This window comes from Falco peregrinus, chromosome Z, assembly GCF_023634155.1.
Source record: "Falco peregrinus isolate bFalPer1 chromosome Z, bFalPer1.pri, whole genome shotgun sequence".
NCBI classification, from domain to species: domain Eukaryota; kingdom Metazoa; phylum Chordata; class Aves; order Falconiformes; family Falconidae; genus Falco; species Falco peregrinus.
Window position 1 is genome coordinate 27,550,947 of NC_073739.1, and position 24,273 is coordinate 27,575,219.

The following is a 24,273-nucleotide window of genomic DNA, read 5'->3' on the forward strand; positions in this document are numbered from 1 at the left end:
CTGCTCCTGGTTATGAAAAAAGGCAGTAAAAGATAAAGTAAAAAATTTTTAGATTTCAAGGTATTTTCAGACTGCGCCTATATAGATGGCAGATATTTCTAGGACCCTTAGTGGTTATTAGAAAACCATCTCTCCTTGTCTTCCAGACACAGGCCAAGTAGCTTAAATTTTTTTGATTTAATTCAGCAAGGTCACTTATCATACAAGAAAATGGGCATATAAACACGTTGCCCTATTGAATCAAAGCATTAACAAATTAAAAGCACACTAAATCGTCAAGTATACTTAAGACACAGAAAAAATTCACTGTTTAGATTGAACTTGCCTGTGCTTTCCCAAACACACAAAAATATTTTAATGCAGTTTACGTGCTACTAGAAGATACAAACAATGCGCTTCCAATAGTGTACAGTAGGAAAGGTAAGATTAATGCTATATAAGAATGAAGCATTATATTATGACTGTAATGTCTCAAGTCTTTTTTCCCCCATTACTGAAACCCATAATGTTAGAGCAAACAGGATAACACCACCACCCCCCCAGTATATAGCTAGCATAATATATTCACAGTTTTTGAGGTTGATGTTTATTTATAAAGTTCCCATCTACTAGACACACAAAAAAATACCATAGGAGGTTCCTATATCGGTCAGGTTCTTACTTCCACATCTTCTTCTCTCCCTTGCCCCTGTACACAAGAACTTCATGTTAAAGGCACAATACCTTTGGGTAGCCTAGTGGGTGGAGCATTTCTTGCCCAAGCATACAGAATGTTAGATTTGTCTTTGCATGTTCCTTCATCGCAGTCCCTAAAAATATGAGGAAAAAAACAAAAGGGAATACAATTTCTTAATTTTGAAATCAGAGAAGGGCAGGTGAATTATATTTTAAACCACTAATTTTAAGATCTATGAAGTTGGAGGTATGTTACTTAAAGACAGTTCTTCTAACGTAGACTACTTTCCCAGATATCATTAGATCCTCCATGTTCTTTTTTTCCTCCCTCTGCCTTAAGATCGGGTTAGACAAACACAATGAAAACCATAGACACTTCTGGTAGTCCCTGCCAGCCTAGAAGCTGGTGATGAAAATAATAAAGGAACCTTCTGTGAGCATGAACTATATGAAAACTTCTAGCACTATTTGCTGAAGTGCCACAAGATGACAATGGCTGCCAAATTTACACAGAGGGCCAAGGGCTCTTGCACACAGCAGACCCCCCCCTCTACATGACAACAGAGCTTTAACTCAAAATTGCTATATCAAATTCATTTCAAAATCATTGACAAAGAAAAGGTGATAGGAAGCTGTATGTGACCCAACAGGTAAGAGGCCCTCATGCTCCTCCCTGTACTTAATGCAAGCTCACTGCTTTAATTTTTATTTCACTGCACAACAAATTGTTCATAGACAGAAAAATCACACACCAGAAAAAAAAAGAAAGAAAGAAAGAAAGAAAGAAAGAAAGAAAGAAAGAAAGAAAGAAAGAAAGAAAGAAAGAAAGAAAAAAGAAGTGTTTGCCAAGTTACAGATCACAAACAGTTCACAAATACAGTAGTAGAGCTCTCCAGTTGCCCGTAGGCTCTGCAGCTAACACGCTGGCAACACTAAGGGTGGAGTGTAAAAGACTCCCAAAGACTAATAAGCTGTAGATACCTTGGATCTGCAAGAACTGACAAACTCAAGGCACAGACACTACCAAATCTGCCAAAGGCCAGCCAGACACAGTTGTATAGACTGCACAATGTGCCTGGACCGTGCCAGTGAGGGTGATCACTGCTATATATAGGTGATATACATGCATAAACAAACAAGGGACGCTGAGAGGCTTTACAAACACCTACCTAGAAGCCACTTTCCCTTCTTGATCCTCTATTAGAGAAAAGGATTATTTACACAACGTATTTGTACCTTCTTGTACTGGGTTTGTGTGGCACAGTTTTGGTAGTGTGGGAGTGGCTTCTATGAGAAGCTGTTAGAAGCTTCCCCCATGTCCGATGGAGCCAATGCCAGCCACCTCCAAGACGAACCTGCTGCTGGCCAAGGCCGAGCCCATCAGCGATGGTGGTGGTGCCTCTGGGCTAACGTATTTAAGAAGGGGAAAAAAACCCCTGTGCAACAAATTGTAGTGGGATAAGGGAGTGAGAATATTTGAGAGAAATAACCCTGCAGACACCCTGGAGCACAGGAGAGGCAGGAGGTGCTCCAGGCACTGGAGCAGATTCCCTGGCATCCCATAGTGAAGACCACAGCGAGGCAGGCTGTCCCTCTGCAGCCCATGGAGGTTAATGGTGGAGCAGATATCCACCTGCAGCCCATGGAGGACCCCACATCGGAGCAGGCAGATGTCCAAACGAGGCTGTGACCCTGTGGGCAGCCCATGCTGGAGCAGGCTCCTAGCAGGGCCTGTGGCCCCGTGGAGAGAGAAGTCTGTTTGCTGGCAGGGCTTGTGGCCCCGCAGGGGACCCATGCTAGAGCAGCCTGTGCCTGAAGGGCTGCACCCCGTGGAAGGGACCCACGTTGGAGCAGTTTGTGAAGTACTGCGGCCGGTGAGAAGGACCCACATTGGAGAAGTTCATGGAGAACTGTCTCCTGTGGGAGGGACCCTGCATAGGAGCAGGGGAGGAATGTGAGGACCCTCCCCCTGAAGAGGAAGGAGCAGCAGAGACAGCATGTGGTGAACTGACCATAACTCCCATTCTCCGGGCCGCGGGGGGCAGGGGGAAGGGGTAGAGAATTTGAGAGTAAAGTTAATCCCAGGAAGCAGGGAGGGGTGAAGGGAAGGTGTTTTTAAGTTTTGCTTTTATTTCTCATTATTCTACTTTGATTTGAATGGTAATAAATTAAATTAATTTCCCCAAGTCAAGTCTGTTTTGCCCATGATGCTAACATCTGAGCGATCTCCCTGTCCTTATCTTAACACACGAATTTTTCATTATATTTTCTTCTACCCTGTCCAGCTGAGGAGGGGAGTGATGGAGCAGCTCTGGTGGGCACCTGGTGTCCAGCCAAAGTCAGCCCCCAACACTTTTTTAGTGGCAAAGCATCACAGCACTGAACACAGAGTGTAGAACTCATTCCACCAGTGCAGCATACATGGGTATGACTTTTAGAAACCCTCAACCTGAAACTATTCAGACTACAGCAACTGATCCAAGCCAGATGCGATGAAGGTTGATACCCATGCCAAAGTTTCAATCCACAAAAAAATGGTACAGCCCCTTTTTTGTTTATTACTGCTGGTAAAATGAGACCTGGGAAAATGTTCGTACACATAAAGCACGATTTCAGCCGCCTTAAGTAGCAGGAGAAATAGTCTCACACAGTGTGAGGAAGAGTATAAAAGCATAAAAGACCAGGACTTTTAGCTCTGTAATGTTTCTGTTCAGGATGCCTGAGCAACTTATGCCACCTTTCAGAACAAATGACAATTACGCTTTCCAGCCTGCTTTCCCAGGGATAACCAGTTCTTCTGGTACCTAGGGAAAACCACCTCAGCAGGACATTACAGGTTTCTGTGATCCCAGAGAGCCATACTGCAACATAGTTGTGTTTTCTTCTGACAGAAAGCATTGCTGTGATCACCAGACTACCAAGAGAAAAGGGAACATACCACTTCCTCCTGTTCATCAATTTTGCTCTTAACACATATTTCTAGACCTTCACACCTACTAGTCTGGTCATGTCCCACTTCCAGCATGTCCTAATGGAAAAGCAAAACTTATCTGGGGATAAGTGTAATGTTTCACAACTAACAATTCATACAGCTGCAGGTAAACCTGCAGAGCTTGCCTTCACTACAATCTAAAAAAACCCACAAGATTTCAGGGATCTGACCAGGTATTGAGTTGCATCATTTGGAAATGCGTTGCAGAGACTGGTCAGGAGGAATAGCAGCAGAAACCACAAGCACAGTTGCAGCTTCACCACCACACTCTGGGCCAGCTAGCCTCTCTTTAAACCACAATACTTTTTAGGACCACATTAGCTCGGTAAAAATGACTACATAGGCTGTTCCAAACTTTTCGCCTGAGACAATGGCCAATTGCCCTGGTTTCAGCTGAGACAGGGTTAACTTTCTTCTCCACAGTGGGTGCAGCTGTGCTGTGGCTGTGCTGTGTGAGCAATGCTGACAGCACACGGGTGGGTTTGGCTGCGCCCGGGTGGTGTCTATCCTCAGTCAGGGACTTCTCAGTGTCTCAGGCCCGGCCAGCGAGAGGGCTGGGGGGGCACGGGGAGCTGGGAGGGGACACAGCCGGGACAGCTGGCCTGGGCTGCCCAAAGGGATATTCCATACCGTGGGATGTCATATGTGGTATATAAACTCAGGGGAATTGGCCAGGGCCTGCTGATCACTGCTTGGAGACTGGCTGGGCACCAGTCAGCAAGTGGTGAGCAACTGTATTGTGCATCACTTGTTCCCTTTTTTCCCTTAATTTTGGATTTCATTCCTCACCCCTTCTCCCTCCTTTTCATTATAACCATTATAATTATTATTAATTTTTTGTTTTATTTTATTTTACTTCAATTATAAAAAGAGGGAGTCAGTGAGTGGCTGTGTGGTACTTAGCTACTGGCTGGGTTTAAACCACAGCACCAATGGAAGGGGAAGTCTGCAGGGGAGAATGACGAAATACACACACTGCTCTTTCATTATGCATAAAAAATGGCCAACCCTCTCATTTAGCTGTCAATGCTGATCTTGAAACATCAAGTTTTCAGAAAAAAACTTCAGATTTCAAAGAAGAGTTAAGATAATTGGTAAACAGATTTTAAAGCAAGAAGCTAATAAAAATTGTAAATTTACAAACAGGTAAAAAAAAGTTAACCCACCACTGAAATTCATAGCTACTTCACATGCAAAAAAATCATGAGATTCTGAACAGAACCAATGTCACAGAATACCTTAAAAATGGACTGTAACTGCACACTATACAGGATTGTAACAACAACTAATTTTGACTGTGGTCAAAAGTTGGGGCTGAGGAGGGTAGGGGAAGGCATGGAAATAGAGCTTACTGACTGCTTCTCAGATCTTTGTTTTTTGCTAACTCTCCTGGACATTCCAAAAGCATTCTCTTCAATCTTGGGTAAGCTCAGGAGATGGGTTTTGACTGATTACGTAGACTGAAAGCAAAATATTTCACTATGTCAGCAAGACCAGTATTTGGCTATCCTTTTAGGATATTTGCAATGTTTACACAAAACCAATAACTCTTTTTATTTCCTTTTCTGTTATACTCTATTCCTTGATTCTAACAAAGATTTCTAAAAAAAGATAATTGACATGACTGACTAAGAAAAATGATCATTTTTAGTTCTTGAGCTGAATGGTGCAGAACATTCTGGGGCAGTGACAATGGCAAGAAACTAGACTCAGAAATAGAAGTCTTTGTATTGTTCCCACTCCACCCTAAGCAGTGAAATACAAATATTTCACTGAATTAGAATGATCTTTTGCAACCTGTACTGAACTACTTATGTCAAAAGCCTCCAAAACCATGTTCTCCTGCCAATAGAAACAGACATTCTGACGGAGGAATTACTGGGTGGTGGATTGATGACCTGTACTTATGCATCTGTTCAGATTAGATAACTATGTAAAGTAGCCCCAGTGACCTCAAAATAAAGGCTATGTCTATGAATCATCTTATTCATGGGAGTTCATTTAAGTGTTAGGTTTGATGCAGCATGAGACCTGTCTTGCCAGGACAGACTCGGAAGTTCTGAATAATTCCACGTTCTTTTGAATCATGCAACTGTATTCTTGGTTATCTCCGGAGAATCTTAACTTTTGAGGAATCAGTGGAGGGATGCTACTTTGATTCCAGCACAGTTTATCAGGCTAGGCAGAACTTCTTGTTATCACAGCTGAAGTGTTTTCAGGGCCAATTGCAATCAAGAAACAGGAGCAGCTACACCTTTTTTTTGGTGCACTGAGCAAAACCTGAGTGAATGAGCCCTGGGAGCCTACTTTATTTCTGTGGAAAGGCTTTGGTATTTCAAGAAGGGAGAAAAACCTGTGCACCCCTTTAGTGTTTGTTCAGATAAAGATTCTACCATGTTGCAGTGAACATGTCACTCTGCAGAACGAGCAGAGGTCCCACACCATAGACAGACTTTCAGAAGCAGGGGCATTTGCATGAATAGCATCAAATCACCAGAAAAGACAGCAGGCCAGAATGGCTCACAGATTTTGGCCCAGCACTGCTATGGCCACAGGGCAGCTAATCCCAACAGTTATATGAATGTTGTATCTTCCCCTCTCCCAAGCCTCCATACTCAAAACTGGCCCAAATAAAACTTCATGCCCCAGGGAAATGGATTTTGTCCTTGCATACTGAAGCTCCTAAAAGACTTAACTTTCCATCATACCCCTAGTCCACATCATGATGGTATGAAAAATAGCTCTTGACTCACTATGTTTTAATGTTCTTACAACTGATTACAAATGATCTATCTAATGTTGGCCCAGAAATTTGATGAAGAAATAAAGCAAAAGATCAATGTGGTATATCTTAATTGAATAAAACCTGGCTATATAAAAACGTTGACCATGTAAACAGTAAGGGAAGGATCCTTGCTAAACAAGTCTTACAGTGGTGTCCTCAAATGTCAGTTCTTAAACAACTGTTCTTTACCCTAATAGATGGAAAAGCAGCAAAATCATCACTTACCAGTCTGCAAGTAATAAAAAGAATAACAAATAACAAACCAAACCAAAAATAACAAGGACATCTCATCATTAATACACAGTCATCACAATTACTTTAACAAAATTAGTTCCAGTGGTTGGGAAGCCTCTAGCAAATTTAAACTAGTAAAGTAGAAAACACTTGCTTTTAAATTATACTTACTTTCTGCAATGACTTACAAAAATTTGCAACAGTTTTTACATATTTGGACATTTAAGTTAACATAACTTACAACAGACATTTATAGATATACACATACATATGTATACACACGTATGTGTCTGTTCATACACTATTACATTAATTATATGCACACATGGATATATACAGCCATTTATACAAGCTTATCTAAGTGTCAAACAGGCACAAAATACAGATGTCTAAAGCTTGTTTTGTGTAGAATAGATGTGATTGTCTTTCTAGCCTTGGAGATAGCCATGGCTAGACATTACCTGCTATACGGGGAAGTGATAAATCTTTTGTTTTCCTTTGTTTCTGTGCATGGCCTTTGTCATTGCTTTATTAAACTGTCTCTGTCTTGACCCATGAGGTTTTTTTCCATCCTATTTTCTCTGCCTACGTCCTGCTGAGGGGAGGAGTGATAGAGCAGCTTGGCGGGCACCTGGCCTCCAGCCAGTATCAACCCACCACAATGAAAGTTTGTTGTACATTCAAAATACTAATCAAATAATCTCCGCAAAATATGCAGAGATTGTTCAAAATGCTAGATCAATATTTTTAGTGAAAAATATATTATACTATACTATTAGCTCCAAATTCCATCTCTAGTTAGCTTTTTGGTAAACGCTTAAAACATAAATTGTGATTACACAACTCTATCAGAAAATCTATACTAAAATTGTTCCACAGATCAGAGTAATTATATATGCTTTGCAGCATCAGCAAATCTACCTCATCTGCTCTCTCTTGAATACCTGGAGAAAACTTGCAAAATTACTGGACAGACCATTAAATTCCACCCACCTTCATTCTCTTCCCTTTGGCTCACTGCACCTGTTTTAGTGGCATTGAAAGCCTTCCTCTGCCATCACTGCTTAGTCATTTTGAAGGGCAAGTTAACTACCAAACCACTTGACAGAGACAATCTTCTTCAGCTCACCCTTCATTTCGTTTCCTTCTGGACATCTGATACATTTATCCATACACAGAGAACTACAAAGGAAGCCTAGATTTCTTGGAATCCAATGGCACCCTGCCCACTATAGCTCCTATCATCTCCTTGGAGACAGTCAGTCAGTCACGAAGAATCAGAAAACAGATCTTTCTTCTCCACCTTATAGAGTAATTAGTTAAAAAAACCGAACACTTCAAGTGTGGAAAGACTGCAATGTTACACATTTCTTCTTCCTTCCAAATTTTTCTACTCTTCCAAGGAATTGCAACACAGTAAAAGGTTTATGTGGAAGCAATTAACAGAACAAAAGTTATGTACAAAAGGAAGTTGCAACTCTTACCAGTAATTTTCAGTAGATGAGGGTTCATTACACCCAAAGAGTAACATGTGATGGACAGTGTCCATGCTGGCATGAGGCTTAAAGTCAACTGAAAAACAAAATGATAAAACAAATAAGCTATCCTTAGTCTCACCATAAGTTACATGAGCAAGAACATTTTGTGCTACGTTTTTTCTCTGTAATACTATAAACAAGGTGCGCATGTTCCCGTTCATTTATTTACTTTCTGCATTCCACTTACAAGCTTTACTTACATCCCCATTCAACAGCGTGTCTCCCAAGCTAAACCACTGTACTTCACTTAGTCATTAACAAAAAGAAATTCCCAGTTCCCACTTAAAACTACTGTTTTTCTCCAAAAGTTAGATATGACACTTAGTAAACATACCAAGATATCCCAAACCACAAAATTTTACTTTAACCAGTCTAATTTCAACCTAGCTTCAAAATTCACACCTGTTACTTAATAATACTTTTCTACTTCTTTTGTACTTTTTAATCAAAAATACGAACAGTAAGTTACTGTTAAGAACAACTAACATATATTAGTGATACTTTTGTCCAGTGTTTCACCTGGTTTACATTTTTGCTGCATCTTTCTTGGTACAACAGTTCCAAGAAAAAATTGTGGTTTATTCTCACTAATATCAAACCTTTGGAATGGAAAATAAGATTGTTTAAGTCAACACAATCTCATTGCCCAAACATTTGTCATCATTAGAAACTCAGACAAAGGTGAATGTTCAGCACTCAATGTCTGTTCTGTATCCCACGCCACAAATAATACACTGTATTAATATTGACCATGAATGTACAACGATGGCATTTCTAGAAATAAAGCAAGCTATGTTATTTAACTTCATTACTACTGAAATGATCTGTCAGATGCAATGGAATTTTTCTTCATGTAGGACACAGTAGGAGCTTGGAGGGTTTTTAATGTTATCCTACAGCAGAAATGCCAAAACCGAGTCACTCCTGCCTATACGTCACTGTGGAGCCTTCAAGTGTCTTTCAGCTCTTCAAAGAGTCTTACCATGGACAGATGGTGAAGCTGCCCTATGAACTGAAACACTATTCTGTTCCCAAAGTTTGTGGACTTATCTGCCCTCTGAACTCAGTATGTTAACATGCAGCTGAGGCAGGGTTTCTGAAGTGAATGATGATGTGGATTATTGTCCCAGTTTCGTGAGGGGAAAAAAAATAATAATCAAGTAGCTTCTAGCCCTGCTCTTGGGAGCTGAGGTCTGCTGTGAAAAGTGAGGAAAAAGAGCCAAAAGTTAAGGCATGCAAGTCAAATTCCAGCTTGAAGACATAAGACATGCAGTCAGATTGTAAGAAAATGAGCACTCCAGAGCTGACAGCTTGATTTGGGAAGAGATGCACTCACATGCCCTGGGAAGGTACTTCAAGTACCGGATACTGATTCAGAAGTGCTAAACTTGCCAGCACGATGAAAGTCTAAAGACATCTTCCTTTTCCTACAAGCAAACAGTACTCATTTCATATCGAAAAACCTAATCTGCATTACAGAAACACCTTTTGTTTTGATTTTTTATCAGTAATAATTCATAGTGAAATTATGGTTAACTCTCACATGGGACAGACAATGTGTCATTTTATGGGGACTTCCTACCTTAGTTTTCAGGTGTTTCAGGTGTTTTAAGACGCTGTTACTAATATAAATGAGAGACTAGATTTCTGGAGGAGTTTATAAGCAGTTCACAAATGTGAAATTTAATGAGCTTTATTGCTGAACCTGACACTTGTACAAAATGCACTATAACACCTAGAAGGACAGCCTTCAATAAAGGTAAAATTAAAGGTTAGGCCTTTTGTCTGCTAAAGCCACCACCTGTCCTACTGGTTAATACTGTCTCACTGTTTCTTTCTACTGTCCTCTACTGCTCTCACATCTTGTGTATTCACTCTAATGTGTGTGTCAGGAAGTCTTGTATTCCCTCTATGTAGTGCCAATTACAATGGTGTTATAGTGCACAGACAGGAGTTTTTAAGCCCTATGATTAAGCTTGTTACAAATAACTTAATAAATACCACTTTTCATAATAGAAAATAATGCAATACAGATAACAAAGTAAAATCAGATTTCTGCATGAGCCACTTGCATACGCTATTTTAGCTGGCATATCTCATTGATTTGTTTCTGAATGAAGAACTGAAAAAACTCTCAGTCTGCTTGTGGGCTTAAGAGAGCTTTGTACAGTTGGTTACTCTGTTCCTGTGTAGTTACTTTCTTAGCAGCACACACAGGCTTACACCCTTCCAAACAGAGGGGTAAAAAACCCTTAATTTAAAAATTCCTATGTTGTAGAAGCCATACAAATTAGCATGAGGTTCAAGCCAAAGGCAGTACCTAAGTAAAGTACCACCAAAAGCTTAACAAATATCAGACAAAAGTCTTATATTGCTAGTTGACAGCCCCCATATTTTACAATAATGAAAAGAAGATTACTCACTAGTTAAATATTTTTTATATGTGGAGAAGTGCTACAAAATGATTACTAAAATAACCGTTAACAGTTTTGGTACATATACTAAATCTGAATAAAGTCTGACTTACTTTCTTGACCAAGTACTACTTTAAATTATGAACTCCAGGAGAAACAGGAATGAAGAGAACACGACATCAGTTTAATCTTAACAGTGTCTAGCTAAGGTATGTATGAAAAAAAATATTTTCTAAGTTCACCTTATAAATAACAATTCAGTGATATGAAGTTGATCTCCTTTTTTAAAAAAATAATTGCTGTCTCCTCTATAATGGAATTACCCTTAAAGAAATGTATCAATTTAACTGTGTTCACAATTTGGCAGATCAGGGAGACATTAGGGGCCTCCAGTAAGTAAAGTCATCATTACTTGGTAATAGGGAAGTTTATATGTGCCATATTAGAATAACAAACCCACAGAGTCTCAGAGTCATGTATGGATGAAAAGTAATAAATTACCTAATTATTTCAATTTGTGTTGCTGAACTTAATAGGCTCCGTCTCATTTCTACAGCACAAACTGACAGAGAGACTTAACATGAGTCAGTAAGAAAAAGACACATTTATTTATTGGTCACCCATGTGAATGAATGTAAGGAGGAGAAGATGACAGTCAAATTTCTCAGCTGAGTCGCTTGCTGGCAGACTCAATTCTTAGGAGTATCTGCAGAGCACCCTTCAGCTATCGCTACAGCTCAGCAGTCAAAAATGATTTTTATCAATGCCTGCATCATTAAAGACTCAATCTAGTTTCTGGTTTGGCTACTTATTCAAAACATTAATCAAACATGAGGCAGAAGAAGAAAACTGCAATATGTTTTTAAAATTTATTTCTTGAAAAATTATATATTAATCTCCCTCATTAATACCTTTTACATATAAACCTTACAGCCATTTCATTTTACAGGAGCAAAAGGTATGTTCCTAACACTAACCTAAATGTAAACCAACGCACCTCACAAACACTCCCCACACTGCAATTTATCATCATTTGCAGCCCTTTGGGACAGAGAAACAACTGGTTTAAACACCTATCTCGGCCTTGACAATCTGACCTTCCACTAAAGAATATCATACAGAAAACTAATAGCACCTGCAAAAATACATGGATGTGAAAAAGACCTCTAGGGCAAAACTTGGGCTCTCCTCCTCCTTCTAGTTGGCAACATTTCATAAGCAAGTTTGATCAGTTCCTTCTTTTGATAACGTCTGAGAACAGACTCCGAAAAGGTTGATAATTCTGGTACAGTATTCTCCCAGCTTTGCAGTACAGAGTTTTACACACTGTCCTTGTGCAAGCATGACTGTCCACTGGTTTTAAATCTTCAGGGGAATAGCAAAGCTGAAGTCTGAATTCAAGGTCTTAAAATACAAATTAAAAAAAAAATACTGAAAAAAGTTACAGAATATTATCTTGTACATACCAACAAATGTACCGTCTGCATACAACACTAAAAACGTTCTCTCTTCTGAGGCCCTTATATTTCACCAACATGCAACAAAACTATCTTGCTGCAGGTCCTGCAACAGAACCTCCTCTCCCCCATGCTGTCTTGGAGGAGGGAAGAAAAGGGGGTATAGGAAAACAAGGCAAAAAGGAATAAAAAGTGATTCTTGGTGTAAGCATAAGGACACTTGGCCGTAACTGTGTCCTTTTGAAGTGTAAAAAAAAAATAATAATCCCACACAAAAGAGAAGGAATTAATTTGGCAGTATTATGTGCAAATAAATTGAACTGGGGGCAGAACATGTAGGTTCTGGCTTCAGCTTTACCACCACGTACCATCTCAGAAACCCAGGTTATTGTTTTAATTCTGTGTATTCACACCTCTTTATGTTGAAGCTCTTCAGAACACACACTGTCTTCTCAATAAAACACTGAAGAGCAACCCTGAGTGACAGTTTCTATGTCAGTTTTTAGATTCTTCTATCACAAAGTAAGAGTAATTAATGAAAGTTAATTACACCACTTATTGTCAATGCAATGAAGGCAGATTCTGCTTAAACCATAAAAATGTAAACACTATCCTTTAAAGATGTATTTCATTCTCTATGTGTCAATCTTCCATGCTTATTTAAGCAACACAAAATAGATGCATCCAAGTAAGTCAATACTTTGCTTCACAACACTTAAGGGTATTAAGAAGTATTTAAGGAAAATTTCACCAAGCATCTTGTTTCTTAGATGGTGATAACCATTGTAAAAATCTCTTTCCTGAGAAGATTTAATTTGCTATCCAGGTATATTATAAGATAAGTCAGTTGGAATTCTTTCTATCCTCCACAATTGGTTATGTTTTGAGTCTACTCTTTCTAATGATTAGGTAACTTCTGTCGATTGTGAAGACTCCAATCAGACAAATCTTTTCCACTGAAACACTTTCCAGTGACTTTACTGTCACTGGATGAACCGAGATGAACTGATGGAACTGATCACATGCTTAAGAGACCACATGCCTATCCATTTTGGTAGAAGGGCCCAAAGAGAAAAAAAAAAAAAGCAAGCAATTTTGTTTCATTTTCAAGGCATTCAAATATAAGAGGATGTAAGGAATGCTATCATGGGAAAACTATGTCGACAGAGCAAGTTGGGGTTTGTTGGGTTTTTTTGTTTTGTTTTTTGTTTTTTGGTTTTTTTTGTTTTTAAATTTGATCAAGTTCCTCTTCCTCTTCAAAGCTCCAACTGACAACTCCAATGGTTTCTTTGTCCAGACCTTATTCTGCTTTGTAATGACATATACTCAAGCACTGTGATGACTAGAAAGGTGACCAAATCCCATAAAAATCTGGCAAAGAACATGTAAACACCTAGAAGTTTCTCAGTCTTCAGAGAAAGAAATGGGTTGCCTTGCATGACTCACATTGAGACTTTGCATAAATGCCACTTTCAAGCAAATTCTTTTAGCTATGTCCTTTTAAACTATACACCACTGAAAGAAGTGTATGTGGCTTTAATACATGTAAACACCAAATGACAAAACTACATGTGCAGCAATCTAAGAATTGAACTAAGCAATTTTACAACTCGGTGTAGCACTAAATAAAAGTTGCTTAAGCAGAAGGTTAGTAGTATGCCTTTCTATGAATCACTTGAAAGTGGAAGACCCTATTGCATGCACTGCACAGCAAGTATAGTTTATCACAGAATGAACACTCACTCCCTTTTACACTCATTTTTCTTTCTGGGGTCAAACCTGCAGTCAAAACGTGAGGTCACACGCTGACTTCTTTACAAAGCACATATGCAGAGAAATCACTGAAGCAAATTTACTCAGTTTTTTTAGTTACTTGCTATAATACAACATGAAAATCTAAACACAATATCCTATTGCTGAAGAATTTCCACAAGAAAATCCACATGGAACAAACAGTCTCATAATATACTACAACAAAACCTACGTATGATTCCCACTGTATTTACTGTAAGTGCAGATATCCTAAAATGCAACAAAAGGATACAGAAAGAAAAATACAGACATTTTAACTTCCTGTTGTTTTCCTTTATATCTGTTTATAGCATGTTCTGATATTGAAACTATCTGCAGACAAACCAGCAAACTTTCTCTCTACCCGAACAACTGTATGTTCATGAGCAAGGCAAAATAAAAGTACCTTAAAGATTTTCCGAACAGATGGTGGTGTTTTGCTGATCGATATGATCACAGAATTTGTACACTATTATAGTACTTCCTTTTATTTGTCTGCCATCTTACTTATGCCATGATATTTTAAAAAATTAAAACAAACAAACAAACAAACAACCCCAAAACAAACAAAAAATATGGGAAGAGTGGTTGGTTGGTTTTGTTTTTTTCCCCAGGAAAAGTAAAATCTTACTGCAGCCAACACTGACTGTAAGTGCAAAGAATTTACAGCCTGTACCAGCAGGTAAATAAACAGTCTGCTCAGTGGAGCAGAGTTAAGTATCCAGCCAGAGACAGAAAGCCAATACTTTACAAATGGGACTCTTTGGTACTGATTGCCAGAGGCATCTGCATGCAGCTCCTTAACTACTATTACTCATGAATCTCTCCAAATACAGTTTGTTATCTTGACTTTAAGTAGCTCTCTCTAGTTTGTTTCTGCATTAGAAATGATGAATGCATTTTGGAAACTCTCACAGCCAAAGATTAAGTCAGTAAGAGTCAAAGAAGAAAACAGAAAATGCTGAGGTTCTTCAAAATGGCTTGCTTAGTTTCTTCCAGTCCAACAGTACTCACCTACATAGGCTTCATCATCCACTGGCAGGGGTACTGACATGCAGAGGTAGGTATCAGACTATTAAAAGACAAAAGAACAGAAATTTCCTTTAAATTGGGAATATTTAGAATGAAATATTGATTGGAATATTTATTTATGATAAATATTTATTATGAATATTTAGAACAAGAACCAGAATAATTATCTAGAATTAAAAGAATAGAAACAAAGCACCAAAATCTGCACTTTCTGAAGATGAATGCGAGAATACTGAACAAAGTAATATATAAAAAATACATACTTATAAGCTTTAGTACTGAATTTACTTGCAGTGGTTAACAAACACCGTCCCCTCCCTGGCCACTTAAAATTTGAAAGGGTATCAGTACCCTTCTGATGTCCACATAAACAGCATGAAGCAGTAAGTGTGCTACATAAAGTGAAGAATTATTGAGCTTCTGATTCACTGTGTTCTTGGTATGCAGTACTTTCTCAGTAATTATAAAGTTAGTATAATCTAAGAATCAGCACTTGAGTGGAGGGGGAGGTGCTGATCTCCCCTCTCTGGTGCCCAGTGATAGGACATGAGGAAACGGTATGAAGCTGTGTCAGAGGAAGTTCAAGTTGGATGTTAGGGAAAGGTTCTTCACTAAGAGGGTGTAGGTCACTGGCACAGGCTCCCCAGGGAAGTGGTCACGGTACCAAGCCTGTCAAGAGTTTAAAGAGCATATGGATGAGGCTCTTTGTCATATGGTTTAGTTTTAGGTAGTCCTGCATGGAGCAGGGAGTTGCACTCAACAATCCTTATGGCTCCCTTCCAACTTGAGATATTCTATGATTCTAAGAATTCATAACTAAATAGATTTCTACCTATAGCAGTAATTCACCCTGTTACAAGATTTATATAACTGGACCACAAGGTGTAAAAATGCAGTGCCACTGGAGAAGCAAGCACAGAAATACATTTACGGTTTATTCATGCAGCTAATTCTATTGTGATCAATGAGAATACTCTTCCCTGGGCATTCTGACAAATAACACATGTCCTTTAAAACAAAGAAAAAGAAGAGAATCAATTTAAAAAGAAACAATCTGATACATGATTTTCTTGCTAAAGCACTGTGAAGACTTCCTGGAGCAACTGGATGAACAATCTGCACAAGACACAGTGTAACGGGCACTCCAGGCAGAAAATTTATCAAAAATGCCCTCTCCATGGTGCTACAGTTGCCATTGTTGCCTGAAAGACTTTTCATTTGAGTTTAAAATGCTCAGTATGTAAGTCTTGGAAGTATTCCTGGATCAAAATATGAACCATTTAAATTGCAAACACAGTAAATTCAGAGCCATGGTCACAAACAAATGCCAGGTTTTCCATTGACAAGCACCTTGGATAACTATGAAAGAACTTGAATATAAAATGAAGTCCTTGAGAACAGGAAAACCTAAATATGGCAATCCTATTGAAAGGAAGGCTATTACTTGTACATCAAAAGACCAGTCAGTAAATTATTTGAACAGAAAAAATTACTTTTTTTAAAGGCATGTGACCTACACAAAAAATGAAGTCAGTCTCATCTTTGTCAGCTAGAGGAAAGGCAGATCCTACAAAAACAGCATCTAAAAACCCCACCATCTGCTTTACTGATATATTTGGCCAACAATGACATAGGACATTTAGATTACTATTGTAAGAAAAAAAATTATTGCCATGGTTTATTTACACGTAACAGAGAGGCTATAAGGTCAGAAATGTGGCTGTTAGGTTGATTAACTATTTTAAACCTTTTTTTTTTTTTTTTAGTTTTTAAGGCTGTTTAAGAAAGGAAAGATGTCAGCTACTGGACTTTCACTGCACCTATGAACTCAAAATCTGACAGGACTTTCATAAGGACTATACTAAACAGAGAAAGATAAAATTCCTGCTATGAAAAGCTTCAAACCTAATTTAAAAGAAGACACTGCAAATAGTTGTAAACAATTAAATGTAACTGAGAAGTAAGGACCAGTACAGTGGTGATAACAGTATGCGGTTACACAAAGCAGTGATATGCACAGGTAAGAAATCATTTGTGGTGGTTTTGCTAGAAGTTGGGAAGGATTAACAGCGGTCACCTGATACAACTGATATGAATGTCTTTGTGTACTTCAGTTACATGCATTTACAGAGTGAACATACTAAAGCCTTCTAGAAATAGAAAAGGAAATATTCTACCTTTTCAATTTAACCTGGGTTCAGAAGTAGATTTTAAAAAAAGAAACCACCCTTCATTTACAACCTTATACCCAAACTTTGAAATCCGATGGCAGCAATGCTTCACACTGTAGTAAAGAGTAGATATTTCGTCTTTAAATACAAATTGAATTTAGAAACAGCATGGACTAAAAATAAGTATGACATGTTTTCTTTGATTTTTTTAATAATTTATAATTACTTTATTAAAAAAGTATCATTTACCCAATGAAGCATTAAATTAGTTAAGAAAAGAATATTAGGACCTATCATGGATGCAATGGCTAAGATTTTGTAACTTCATAACATCTACAAAAATTATTAGAAGTCTACATGTACTAATAATTTTGGCTCTATTTTTAAATTAAGAGTGTTAACTGGAAATTACAGATGTATTAAAATCGTATTATGCTACTCATATAACTGAGCTGTTGCAGAACTCGGTCATGTCTCTCTGAGTCAATGTTATAACACATCTACGAGTAGCAACTGTCCTAGTTAAACATCCCTCTTCCATGTTCTTTGTCATCTCTCTTCAATTCCAATCTACTCTACACTGGACAGTTTAGAGACAGGTTCTTTGGTAATCTGATGTGCCTTCTGGACTTTAATCCCAAGAAAGAGCAAAGTTTTCTTTAAGAGCAAAACAAAAATTAAAAAAAGTAACTAATGAGACCCACTGCTTTGGAGAAGAAACAGGGTAGTGGAGAGCAGGGAGAAGAAAGGGAATATTCAAAGTTTTTTACTTTACATCTGTTCATTAATTGTTTGTATTGCCTTACATTAATCATCTTCAGGTTGTCCTCCAAAGTAATCTGAAGTGACTCCCTTTTATAAATGAAAGATCCTGGCCAGCAGTTACTTTAACATGACATGCTTATAGGTATCAGTACAGGCAAAGCACTGGATTGTAAACACTCCTTATTACTCATGGTGTAGTCTCATACCCCTTAACATTTCCTACTATTCCATCCTATTACACACATTGTCTTAAAAAAGTTTATCCCCCCTTCTTCCTTATCAAAATGTATTTTTCAAAAGCAGAGAAACAAGGGAACAAACCCACAAAATTACCCAAAATACAACCCTTTTCAAAATGCTTCTAATAACTTCTTAAAAGGAACGAAACATATCTGGAAAAAAAATACATATCCAAGATCATCTATGAGTTAGAATCTATTCCACCAATTAATGAAATACAGAACTATCACTATCTGTTTAATATGATAGTCTGGACTAAAACTCCAAGCCAGCAACTTCTCATTCTTACTGTAAACAGGGAGTGTATGTTCTAGTTTCTGCATTACTACTCCGCTATCCTACCTCTTATGGTCTTTCCATAAATAAGTGCTATCAGGTGTAGTCAGAGAAGAGATTGCTTGGCCAAATGGATAATGCAGTCAATCAATGTGGTCGTTCTGAAGTCTTTTCCATTACTGGCATGAAAACTCATCCTGGCATAGTCCCAAGGATGGGACTCTTCAACTTTGTTTCTGACTTACTAGCCAGGCTGTATTTAGCTAATTAGATAAAATGAACAAATGAAAAACAATTATTGGATTCAACAAAACAGATTTTGGTTGCTTATCTGCCATTGGCAATGTTCCAGAGTTCAAACACATGAAGAACAGGAATTTGTGACACTAAAAGCATTACAAAAGGCACATTGCAGAATCCACAATAATTCTGTCCTGTTTGCTCTACTTCATCATAAGAAGGTCTGCAAGCATGAAGGTGAACATTTGATCTTATTCAGAAGAAAATTATTATGTAGACTTCAACTTGAATAAGAAACAAGCAGGGGGGAAAATGTGAGATTGCTCCACTATGCACAAGCCCAACAATTCAGATGTTTCCAAAAAAAGTGAAAAGATGAGATGAATAGAATTCCAAAGTGCAACAGGCTGCCTTTCCAAAGCATACTGGGGATGAGGGAAGAGAAAGCCCCCACACTTTCCCCTCTCATCTCTTGCCCCCTCTTCCTTTTCTTTAAAGGAAGAATCTTTGTTATTAATAAGGGCCATTACTAACTAATAATTGCATCGCTTCTCACAAATCTCTGTCATTAAATTTCACTGATCCAGGGTCCAGATTCATATAAGTAACTAAATTCTACTTTTTACAGAATTTCACACCAAGTAATAAGTCATTCACACAACTTTATCCGGAGTCACACCAAGTCTTGGGGGAACTTAGGTCAAGATCTCAACTTGGTTGTTGTAGCAGTAGTACAGAAGAGGTGCCAGTAATTCATGGGTACCGAAAAATCAAATCTCCTCATTTTATGTATTTTTATCTTTATTTTTAACCCAAACCCCACAAAAATCTTGCAACATCCACTAGACTAGAACCCCTCCACACTAACAATTCCCCGGAAAATAACATCTTTTGCCACTTTTTTGTGTCTTTGTCAATATTTATGAAGTTTCAAGTGTATATTTAAGAACTCTGCCAATGCTGTACCAAAATTAATGTACCAATGAAAGGTTTATTCAGCCTCAAACATAGCAGTAATTAATTAAAAAATCCAAATAAACTATGAAAAAACTTACCCGAGATACAGTTTTAATTGTACTATAATTTTTTATCAATGTTTCTTATTTGATTTGTAGCAACAACAGATATTCACAGCAGGAAAACTGTGTTAAAGGCAGAGTAAACATATTTACCCTATGTTTATAATGCTGTTTTCACAAAATAACCTTCAATTTGCTTAGTAATACTGTGTTTTTATCTGAAATTTAGTTTTCAAAATGAGCTGATCCCAACCCTTCTTGGAAGGTAAAACATACAGCAGTCCTAACATAGTATTAATTTACTGTGCAGAGGGATAGTTTTCTTATAATTATCGTAAGTATAAAGAATGATTATAGAATATTTCCCTCAAAACTGAAGAAGCCCTTCAGTCTTGTCTCCACAGCTCTTAGTGTCCTCCACCCTTCAGCAGCACACCAAAATTATTCTTCACATGATATCTTACTTGCATTTTTCCCTACTGTGTAACTGGAATAACTATTAAGAAAAAAAAAGGAAGTACTGATATTTTTTCCCCCACTTACAAGAGATAGTATTGTTCAAAAGTGTCAACAAATATAAACCACATTTATTAACTGGGCTGGAGAACTATCCTACCACGCCGATTTCCACATTTGTACGCTTGAATATACACTTCAGTGGCCCTGTTCATAAGGAGTGCTTGGAACAGTTTCACATGAATGTTCATGTTCAGTACTTGCGCTGAAAGAATGCACAACCCAGGGGCAGATCTGCACAGTTAGTGCACTCCTAAGCTGTGTAACGGGCTGGTTCTCATGTTCACCCACGGGGCAGCTGCAGCTACAGAATGTAAGGCAACCTGACCCTCTCCCCACCCTGCCAAACCCCCAAAGTCACTATGAGTCTAGTAACTAATTGGAAAAAAAGATGCAAGGTTTTTGGCAAGCACAGTCTTCCCACAGTCTTGACAACACCAGATAGAAAGACTGAATTTTTATGCCACTAAGCTACCAATACAAGGCCAGACATTAAACTTGGCTCCAGCCATTTGCAAATCCTTCCACCAAGAATTATACAGCCTCCACAATTCTAAGGCATTACTTATGCAAATGATACAAAATCGTTTGGGGTTTCTTCTCCCTCCTTATCCTATTTGGAAATGTGTATGTGTTTCCTCCATGAACCAGGCACTTATTTTACAGAGCTTAACCTGTGTGTTAGCTGAATGCCCCTACATTAAGAAAATGCAATGACTCCTACGGTAATTATTCCAAAACAACAATGTGAATGCTCATAATCTAGGTACAACCTTACTGGTAGTACCAAAAATTCATTGCAGTTTCAGGGAATACATGCTGATGGTTAGACTTCTTAGAATCCAAAGACATTAATTCTCAGTATCTGTTTTCAGTAAGAATTATCTGGGAAGCTGGAGTATCAAGAACCTTGGAAAATAAAATTAAATAAAACTGTCTACAGTGATGCTATGGAAAAACTCATCAGCAGTACTATTTCAGAAGTTCCCCTTCTTTTTCCAGCTTGGAGATATTTTTGACTAAATAACCAATGACTCCAGCCCTTCCAAACAATTCTTATGTTACATGAACCTTCTGATTGTACCTTTACTGCAGGTCATGCTGGTCATAAACTGTAAACAAAGAACTGGTTAGTTCCATTAGACACCTTTCTGTTAGTTAGCTGAGACTCCAGATAAAGCTGTCATGTGCATACCACAAAGCAAGAAAGAGGCCAGAAGAATTCAGTTTGCGAAGTCTCCTGAAAGCACTAAGCTGTGGCCAAACAGCGAATTCAGAATTCGTAACAATCCAGCTGAAACAAGATTTTCTCTTCAAAAAAATGCATGACAAAGAAGAGAGAGCACAGAACATAGCAGTGTTGCTCTAAAGGTACTCTTCCGTTCTCTAGTAATTTCTGCTCCTCCTCGGTTTTTTTTTCCTGCCTTTCCCATATAAATTGTTATGCTTGACAACTCAGGAACTGCAATTGGTCATAGGCACAATAGTGATATACCTCCAGAAAGCCCTTAAAGCATTTTAGCAATTGCACTTGTCCTCTTCAGAGAAACTGTCTGAGCAGCCCAGGATCAGTTAGGAAAGCTAAAGCCCTGGTAAAATTAAATCTGGCCAGGGACATCAAGGGCAACAAGAAAAGCTTCTATAGGTAAGACAGTGATAAAAGAAAGACTAGGGAAAACATGGGCCCTCTCTGCAAGGGAACAGGACACCTGGTTAACCAGGACATAGAGAAGGCTGAGGTACTCAATAACTTTTTTGCCTTGGTCTTCACTGACAAGTGCTCCAGGCACACCGCCCAAGCTGCAGAACAAAAAGACAGGGATTGGGCAAATGACGAACTGCTTGCTATAGGCGGCAACTGGGTTCAAGGCCATCGAAGGAACGCGAAGGTGCATAAGTCCATGGGACCCGATGAGATGCATAAGCAAGGCCTGCAGGAACTGGCAAATGAAGTGGCTAAGCCACTATTCATCATATTTCAGCAGTCATGGCAGTCTGGTGAAGTTCTCATGGGCTGGAAAAGGGGAAACATAACCTTCATTTTTAAAAAGGGAAATATGGAAGACCCAGGAAACTACAGGCCCGTTACTCTTGCCTTGGTGCCTGACCAGATCATGGAGTAGATCCTTCTGGAACCTATGGTAAGGGACATGGAAAATAAGGAGGTGATTGCTGAAAATGAACATGGCTTCACTAAGGGCAAATCATGCCTGACAAATCTGCTGGCTTTCTATGACGGTGTTACAGTGTTGATGGATGAGGTAAGAGTGACTGATGCTATCTACCTGGACTTGGGCAAACCTTTTGACATGGTCCCACATGACTTTGTCTTTAACTGGAAAGACATGGATTTGCCAGGTGGACCACTTGCAACGGTTACACTCAGAAAGTTGTGGTCAACACCTTGACGTTCAAGTGGAGACTGGTGATGAGTGGCATTCCTCAGGGGTCCATACTGGGATGGTGCTGTTCAACATCTTTGCCGGCGACACAGACAGCGAGATTGAGTGCACCCTCAGCAAGTTTGCCAATGACACCAAGCTGTGTGATGCGGTTGACATGCTGGAGGGAAGGGATGCCACCAAGACGGACCTTGACAGGCTTCAGAGGTGGGACAGAGTGAGCCTCATGCAGGTCAACAAGGCCAAGCACAAGATCCTGCACCTGGGTTGGTGCAACGCCCAGTATCAGTACAGGCTGGGCAGAGGATGGATTGACAGCAGCCCTGAGGAGAAGGACTTGGGGGTGCTGGTGGACAAAAAGCTCAACACGGCCTGATGATGTGCGCTTGCAGCCCAGAAAGCCAGCCAAATCCTGGGCTGCATCAAAAGAAGTGCGGCCAGCAGGTCAAGGGAGGTGATTCTGCCCCTTACTCTGCTCTCGTGAGACCTCACCCAGAGTACTGCGGTCAAGTCTGGAGCCCCCAGCATAAGAAGGACATGGACCTGTTTGAGCGAGTCCAGAGGGGGGCCACAAAGATGGTCGGAGGGCTGGAACACCTCTCCTATGAGGACAGGCTGAGAAGGTTGGTGGTGTTCAGCCTGAAGAAGAGAAGGCTTCAGGGAGACCTTATAGCAGCCTTTCAATACTTAACATTGGCTTATAAAGAAAGATGGGGACAGACTTGTTTAGCAGCGCCTGTAGCGATCGAACAGCGAGTAATGGTTTTAAACTAAAAGAGGGTATATTTGGAGTACATATTAGGAAGAAATTACTTACTGTGAGGGTGGTGAGACCCTGGGACAGGTTACCCAGAGAAGTTGTGGATGTCCTGTCCCTGGGAGTGTTCAAGGCCAGGTTGGATGGGGCCTTGAGCAACCTGGTCTAGAGGCAGGTGTCCCTGCTCATGGCAGGGGTGTTGAAACTAGATGAAGTTTTAGGTCCCTTCCAACCCAAACCATTCTATGATTCTTGCTCTTTGGTTTATTTTTGCACCTTTCATGAGTAGAGATAAACTTGCAGATAGACCCTGAAAGCAGAAACCTGTATACCATACAATCATAGAATATATCAAGTTGGAAGGGACCCACAAGGATCACTGAGTTCAACTGCCAACTTATGCTCTTATATATAAATCAGCATGGACAACTTCAACTCATAGCAGATCCAGGGTCACTAAAAACATCTGCCCACATTTAGGGCCAAGAGGCACATGAAGAAGATAGTGAGGTACAAGGAAGCCACTACAGAAGAATTTACTTTCTAAAGAGGATCCTTCCATTTCATGTTCTTTCTGCCACAAAAATGAACTAACAGCACTAGAACTATGAACCTGTTGGGTATCTCCTTCTGTGAACTGCAAGAAAATGAAGATTGTCTTTTCTGCCATTGCTTCTTGCTGAGCGTATCGGTGTTTAAGTTGCTCTAAATGGGAACCACATTTCCTGTACAGTTAGTGTGGGACACTGTGGAAGAAGGAAGTGAAATGAGAAGGGTAGGCAAGACTGAGAAAGGAAAATAAAAGCTAGACTTAAAAATACGTAAGGCTAGTTATTGATTATTTTCACTTACCTTTTCAGGAATTAATGTGGTAAGTTGCTTTCTGTTGCTGTTTTCCCCCCATCCTTCCCCCAAATATACACTAGACTGTAGCATTTCAGTTTATTGTGTACATAAAGGCTGTTTGGT

The 24,273-nt window shown here is 39.1% G+C and overlaps 1 protein-coding gene across 5 annotated transcripts in view; it reads right to left on the minus strand.

Annotated features, from left to right (window-relative positions):
- The window catches only part of PAM (peptidylglycine alpha-amidating monooxygenase), a 152,679-nt gene that overhangs the window by 56,342 nt on the left and 72,064 nt on the right, over window positions 1-24,273 (minus strand). For all 5 annotated transcript variants that reach the window (XM_055790791.1, XM_055790792.1, XM_055790790.1 and 2 more), the window contains exons 4-6: window positions 14,901-14,958; window positions 8,171-8,258; window positions 724-809 (exon numbers count right to left, since the gene is read on the minus strand). In XM_055790791.1, the coding sequence (XP_055646766.1) occupies window positions 724-809; window positions 8,171-8,258; window positions 14,901-14,958 (232 nt within the window). The remainder of the gene's footprint in view (window positions 1-723; window positions 810-8,170; window positions 8,259-14,900; window positions 14,959-24,273) is intronic.